Source organism: Miscanthus floridulus, chromosome 1 (assembly GCF_019320115.1).
Source record: "Miscanthus floridulus cultivar M001 chromosome 1, ASM1932011v1, whole genome shotgun sequence".
Classification (NCBI taxonomy): Eukaryota; Viridiplantae; Streptophyta; class Magnoliopsida; order Poales; family Poaceae; genus Miscanthus; species Miscanthus floridulus.
Window position 1 is genome coordinate 159,441,326 of NC_089580.1, and position 7,279 is coordinate 159,448,604.

The window sequence follows — 7,279 nt, forward strand, 5'->3', positions numbered from 1 at the left end:
TAATTCTTACGAGCTTGATTTCACACAGTACATGGAAATCCCACAATAAATAAGCCTTTGCATGAATTCTATTTGCATTGTTGTCTTGTGCTTGAACTAGATTGTTTATACAACAACACAACATTTTGGCTTTCATTAAGTACCAATGAGATAATATATTACCTGTCCACACTTAGCAAACGGGTTAGACCTTTAATCACGTTGTCATTCAATCATCCAAAACCCACTAAAGGGTTAGATGCACTTTCAGCATACAATACTGTTGGGGTTCTGACACGCCTAGAAGGTTGTATAGTGCCTATCTGGCATGGCCTGGTGGCACCGTCCTGCAGGTGCGTAGGGTATCGTAGGGTACAGTCCTTGGTATTGCAGTTTCACTTGAACGCCTTACCTTAGCTGCTCCGCCTAATCCTCGGGCCCTCACCGAGCGAGCGTCCCCGGTCGGTCGTTCCCAATCGGCCCCGACCATGTCGGTCGGGGAAGAGCTGCAAGTAGAGGTCTGGCGTATCACCGATCGAAAAAAGGAGGTCGGAGTCGGACTATGTCCCCACCTTGGCCAGGCCTTTCGGTCGGGGACCGGATCGTTCTCCCGGTCTGTCATTAGGTATCTGGGCCGGCCCGAGAGGCGCGTGTTGTCGCTACGCCATCTCCTGGGCCGAGTTTTTGCTGGGAAGAGGGCCCATTGAGGACCCCGGGTTTATGAACCCGACAGGTCTACCTCCACATGTGTTGAAGCTGAAGATTGGTTGTCCGGTCATATTGCTTAGTAACATTGACCCTGCGAACGGACTTTGTAATGGTACCAGGCTTATCATACGAGGGTTCCAAAAGAATACCACAGACGTAGAAATTGTGTTGGGACAGCACGCTGGAAAGTGGGTTTTTCTGCCTCGCATACCCTTATGCCCGTCGGACGACGAGATGTTCCCTTTCCAATTTAAGCGAAAGCAGTTTCCTATTTGGCTTAGCTTCGCGATGACCGTTAACAAGGCACAAGGGCAGACTATCCCTAACGTCGGGGTATACTTGCCGAAACCAGTGTTCTCGCACGGCCAATTGTATGTGGCGCTATCAAGAGCTATGGCAAAATCGAACATTAGGATCCTAGCCGTGCCGGCTGCTGAGAAGGACGTGAACAAAGGGAAAGGGAAAGGGAAGGGCAAGAAGAAACCGACAAAGGATATATTCACAAAGAATATCGTATATAAAGAGGTTCTAACTCCTTAAAAGAGGTAATGCATCACATGTTGATACATATTTTTCAAGATAATCAATAGTACTTAACTTTAAAAATTAACAAACAACAAATATGAAGGATACTTCTAACTACAGCTTGAGCTATCTGCATGCTTGAGCTGCAAGAAGTCAAATGCTCTGGATCATCTTTGATTGGTGACCAGTTGCAGCATGGTGTCCATGCAAAGCACATTCTCCTGGTCGAACTATTGAGAATATAGATTCTTAATTGTACAATATATTGTAAAACATGTACTGTGAAACACAAACTTGTTATGATTGAGGTGAATGCAAGCTTATCTTTCGCGTATCGTAGGCATGAAGTGATGCGATAAGTTCTTACATTATGAACAATTGAAGTTGATGTTTCAGTTTCGCATTTAAATTTAGAGTTATATTTTAACTACCTATCTTTTTTTAAGACTTAAGTAATATTGATTGGAACATCACGATTGCAGTATCTATTTTAGGTAACAGTATAACACACGCTCATACATATGTTATCATGGTATTATGTGTTTCCGTTGTAACGCAAGGGCATTTATCTAGTAATCAAATATACATCGTACAGCAGAATTCAACAATGGAACTACATAAAATCAAGGCACACACAGTTGGTCATTACAAAACCAAGCACATAGGATCCAACTCAATAAGAGTTCAAACTGCAATAAAAGAAAGGAGAAAAAAAAGAAGCTACGCTTCAATTCTATTCCTAAATTTCCTACATAACTTCACAAAGACCTCCATGATTACTGTCTAACAATTTGCATCCATTTTTGAGGTTTGATCTCACCTCTTCTTTATGTAGTAGGGACCATTGGATTCGTTCTTTATGTAGTATTGCCCTGAAGATAACCTGCAGAAATGTATTACATTTAGAATTATTGAATACCATATCGTTTCTACTCAGCCACATAGCCCAACATAAAGCAGCAACTCCTACAAAATATTTGATTTCTAAATTTCGACTGAATGGCATTCAACCAAGAATCAAACATGTTCACAAAGCTAGAAGGGGGCTGAATTCCAAAGGTAATATAAACGGTATTCCAAATAAACCTTGCAAAGTGGCAAACAAAGAAAAGATGTTATGGCCCCGTTCGCTTCGCTGAAAAAACAAGCCGAAACACTGTTCCGGCTGATGACATGGAGCTACAAAAACAACTGAGGACAGCTATATGTATAATGCCCTTTCTCATGGCATTTCAAGCAGATGACATCAGATAGCTCCAATTCTCCAAGTGGCTTCTTCTCGGGGCAACCATTCATATAGTGGCCTTTGTTATGGCATTTGAAGCAGACGACATCAGACAGTTTCAATTCTCCAGATTTCCCCTTCTTGGGACAGGTATTTGATTTGTGGCCTTTCTTATGGCATGTGAAGCAGGTGACATCACAGAGCTCCAATGCTCTTGCTAGTTTTTTCTTTGGACAGGTGACATCATGTAGCCCTAATTCCCCAGAAGGTTTCTTTCTTGGACACCCATGTGCATAGTGCCCTTCTTCATGGCAGTTGAAGCAGGTGATTTTTGATGCTAGCATTGTTGCCTTGTTCTTCATTGTGGCATGGTTGATCTTATCAGAGTCTGGTACCTCACTTCTCATGGGGTTCTTCCTCGCAGAATGGCCCTGCCCATTACTGCTGCTGAAGTTTGAGACGACCTTGGGTACTGCCTCATAGTGTGGCAATTTTCCAGATGGCTTCACCGGTGGCAATGTTCCGCTACTTGTTTCTGCCATTAACTTATTCAGCGTGGCACGTAAACTTTCTCGATGATACTGAGTTGCTATAGTGAGGATTGGACTTAAGCGGCACTGAGCAGGCACATGATGTTTCCCCTCACAAAGGAAACAAGTAATTTTTCCCATAGGACAATCTCCGAGTAGATGGTTTGTATCACAGCTGGAGCAACTGATTTCCCTATTATGACTGCACTTTTCGCCGAAATGACTGAGCTTCTTATTGGCATAGTGCCCTTTTTCGCCACAACGATGGCAAGCATGATTCTCTGAAACATTCTGTCGGCAACACCACAAATGACAGTGGCCAATCCTGTTACAAAGAGTGCATATGACTTTTTCCTCTTGATCCTTCATGGGGCAATCACAAGTGTAATGCCCTTCTTTGCCACACACCATGCAAGTAATCTTCCCCATTAGTCTGTCCTTGACATACTGGCAGGCACCGTCGGGAGAAGGTAGCTCAGTTGTATGGATATTTTCTATTTCATGCTGGCAAATGGGGCTTATTTGAACGGCTTGTGTGGTTGCCTTCCGCTTTCTTCCTTTGTGAAGCGAGTCTTCATTTTTTATGGGTTCCTGTGAACTTGAGAAAGTGGGTGACCCAACACTCATTAGTTTAACAATATGGGACTGTGGATGGGCTGCATGGGCAGCGGCTTTGGGAGCACTATTTTCATTATTACTGTTTGGAGTTTGATGCATTGAATGCATCAGTTTTGTTTCTGTTGCTCAAATCTGATGCAGCATTGCTGGCAAAGCTGTGGAGGCAATAGCTTACTGATTGCAGTGCAGCGAGTGTTCTCCACCTGACAGATTGACCAAAATAGTTAGTAGATGACAAATGAAAGCATCACAGCAAGAGAGTAGGCCCAACTTAAACAGAGGCTGGAATAACACATCTTGCAACTGCTGCATACAATGCACTAATCAATGACAATAATCCTTATTGTGACTGCTGAATGCACACAACGGCATGTCTATTTGTTGAAGGATGGTCACCCATGCTCCATCCTGTCCAGAGCAAAACAAGCCTAACCATAGTGTCATGTATCACAATTCACACACTTCCAATCCTAGACTAGATCAACAATCACTTGCGATCATTGTTGACAAGACAATAAACCTCTAGTGTGCTTTATGAAAATTTCTAAATGAAACATTAGGGTTTATTATCTTGTCAACGGTGAGTGCAACTGTGCAAGTGATCATGGGATCTAGGATTACATGTGATGACCTAAAGATATAAACTAATGGAGAAGTTCCAATTTGCAGCCCGTAATTGAACAATGAACCATCTCACAGATTTGATCAGAGGATACAGGATCAGCAAAACAACAAGCAATATGTTATTGATGGTGACAAGGTGCTCCTTCTTGCCCTTGGTGTAAGAGGAACATATGTGGCAGAAAAAGAAAACAATGCACAACGTTGAATCCAAAATACAGCTGCTTGAATCATTCAAGTCAAACGGCATTTATATCAATATGGCTAGTGTATCTGAATTATCTTTTTTTGTTTTCCAAGAATGGAGTCGTGTGTGCTGCTTAATCAACAAAAGGGTTCCAATTTACTCATGAATTTCTGGCTGAAAATTTTGATGATTATGCAATAAACAGGCAACTCTGCATTATAAGCTCACATATGTACTTCAGAATGAGATGAGAAGGTTCTGTTTCCAATAACTTGTATTCTTATTTTGAAAACTAATGAACAACCTCTATCACATGAATTCATTACTTAATATATGCTACAAAAGTGACAAATCCAGATTTCTTGACAGTAAAAAATGATGTCCAGCAAAGAAACATTGATGGTGCTTCAGTGACAGCAAGAATCGCCTTGTTCGTTTGGCTTATAAGCCGTACTTTTTCAGCTAGTGAACAGTATTTTTTCTCTCACAACAAATCAGCCATCGGTACTTTCAGCCATGGCTTATCAGCCAAGCGAACAGGGCAAATAATAAATGGATGGCACAATAGTTTCGACATGTCAGCTTTAGGGCCAACAGATAACCAACATGCAACAGGGGCGGACGCAGTATGTGAACATGGGTGTACATATGTACACCCAATAATTTCAACAAAAAAAAACAGCTAGTATGTATATACATATAGGTATACGTATAAATAGGCTAAACTGTGTATATTTGATCCAAATAAGACTTAAAGCCCATAGTTTGCCTCCTCAAAGCTCATTACTGTCTTCTGGCTAGCTGGGCTAGCCTACTAGCCAAAAAGGACGCCGCTCGCCGTCAACATCGCGCATCTACGCACGGACTCTCTCGGCTTCCTGCTCGCTCAACTGGAGTCTAGAACCAATTCCCCATTCAGCCGCCGCCTAGGGTTTGGATTAGTAGGCACAGGGCAAGACAGCTTATCACCAGGCGTCGGTGGCCGGTCACAGACGACAGAGCTGAGGGACGTGGGTGGCTCGGCCTCGGCCACTCGGACCTTGGCGCCTCCGGCCCTCCACAGCTAGCCATGGTAGGCGTGGAAGAAGTTACGGCCGGCGCAGATGCGCTTGAACCAGAGGCTATGACCAGCGTGGAGGCGGCTGCACAGTAGGAGAGGACAAGTTGGAGTAGGTACGCCGGCGCCACATGCAGCAGCAACAGCTCATATAGCAAATTCAGAGGCACCATGGGTTGGTGACTTGGTGTTCTATACTTTCTCTAGTGCAAATCTGCTAATGATTCATAATTGTTAGACTACTAGACCACAACTAATCTGCTGATTTGCATGTCATCATTGAATCCCAAGGATTCATTTGCTTCTTTTGACAAGGACAACTTAATAAAAGTTGCTAAGTATTATCCAGAAGACTTCTCAATCACCGACTTGAGGCGTCTAACCTACATGTTGCTGAAAGCGCATTTTCGATGATGAACTATTAAGAACAAGCTAAGAAACAGCATGGGAGATCAATACTTGAATGATTGCTTGGTTACATTTATTGAGAAGCAATTTTTTCTTACATGTTGCTGAGGACATCATCACTCAATTCCAAAAGCCACCTCGTCGAATAAATTTGTATTGTTCCTTAATTATAATTAGTAGATAATTCACAAATGTCATATGGATTAAGTAATTATACTCTATTGTAGTACTCTTTGTTTTGATAGGCTTATATATGCAACAATGGTTTGACTACGCATATGTATGTATGTCTGTACACCCAATCTTGAATTCCTGCGTCCGCCACTGACATGCAAGATCATCTCTATCTGTTTCATCGTTCTCTCTTCTAGTTCTTCCTATATGTCCTACCCCTAGCTAGCATTAGGAATGACGGAAATCAGCAAGCAGGAGACAGGGATTTCAGCCGGATGATGTTGAGCCAGGGAATCAACGTACCTCGACGAAGACGCGACGACGTCTTAGATTGGAGGCCGCGGCGGTGACGAATGCACTGGTAGTCAGAACACGAGACTTAGAGGCACTTCGCACCGTCCGCAGATGACGATGGGCGCAGTGGCGATTTACGGGTGGCACATCGAGCCTGGCGACCGATGCGGCAGTGGCGCCCAAAGCCGAACACCCACAGATATGGATTGGAACCGTATCAGCCCAAGACTAGATGGGTCGGCCTGCCAATCCAACGATTCTTCTCACTCGCGTCTTCTTTCTCCCTAATTCTCACCGCGAGCGACTGCGGGCGAGCTCGGTGCGGTGAGCGGCGGTGCGGGCGAGCGGGGTGAGCGCGCGGCGGTGCGGGCGAGCGCGGGGAGCAGCCGGCGACGAACCAGCGAGGATGCGGGCGGCGGCCTACGAGCGCAGATGCAAGCGGCGACGCTGGAGAATTTCTGAGGAGGCAGACAACCTGTTTGACTTGGGACGCCTCCACCTGCATATCTGCCACCGCCAGCGAAAATACAAAATAGGCCCCGTTCCACTTATTCGGGTTGTTTTTTTTTTCTCATTGAAACAGCGTTTTTTTCTCACAATAATTCATCTAGAACAGTATTTTTCAGCCAGTTTCAACTAAGATTCAACCAGCCGAATGAAACCATAGAGTTGGATACTTGCATACGCACCCTACCTGTTAGCTTGATGATTTATGTAATTTATAAGTCGCTGGCGCTGTTTTAGCGTGGCTGATAAACATGACTCGTACAATCAAACCATCAGAGTGATGAAAGGTAGGCCAAACGGAATGGGTTCGGTTTTGCTCCTCCCTCCTTTGCTGTGGTGTTTTGATTTCTCCTCTACTTTTCTTCTCCATCACAAAAATACTTGTTTCATAATTCTTCTTCACGGTGGTGAGGAACCGATTTTTATTTTAGGTTCAGCTCTTCCCC

The 7,279-nt window shown here is 43.9% G+C and overlaps 1 protein-coding gene across 2 annotated transcripts; it reads right to left on the bottom strand.

Moving 5' to 3' along the window:
* Positions 1 to 1,765: 1,765 nt before the first annotated feature.
* On the bottom strand, positions 1,766 to 6,833 carry LOC136499694 (uncharacterized). 2 transcript variants are annotated; one of them, XR_010769988.1, is made up of 3 exons: positions 6,336 to 6,833; positions 2,299 to 3,788; positions 1,766 to 2,095 (listed from the first exon to the last, which is right to left on the bottom strand). XR_010769988.1 is itself a non-coding variant. In XM_066495258.1 (2 exons), exon 2 carries the CDS (start codon positions 3,691 to 3,693, stop codon positions 2,392 to 2,394), a length of 1,302 nt encoding a protein of 433 aa, XP_066351355.1. In that variant the 5' UTR covers positions 3,694 to 3,788; positions 6,336 to 6,833; the 3' UTR covers positions 2,264 to 2,391. The 2 variants fall into 2 exon arrangements, 1 of the variants encoding a protein (XP_066351355.1); XM_066495258.1 differs by lacking the exon at positions 1,766 to 2,095 and having other exon boundaries at positions 2,264 to 3,788.
* Positions 6,834 to 7,279: the final 446 nt, after the last annotated feature.

Excerpts from the sequence above, each read along its gene's own strand:
- LOC136499694 (XM_066495258.1), bottom strand. The coding sequence starts at position 3,693 with ATGCATTCAATGCATCAAACTCCAAACAGTAATAATGAAAATAGTGCT.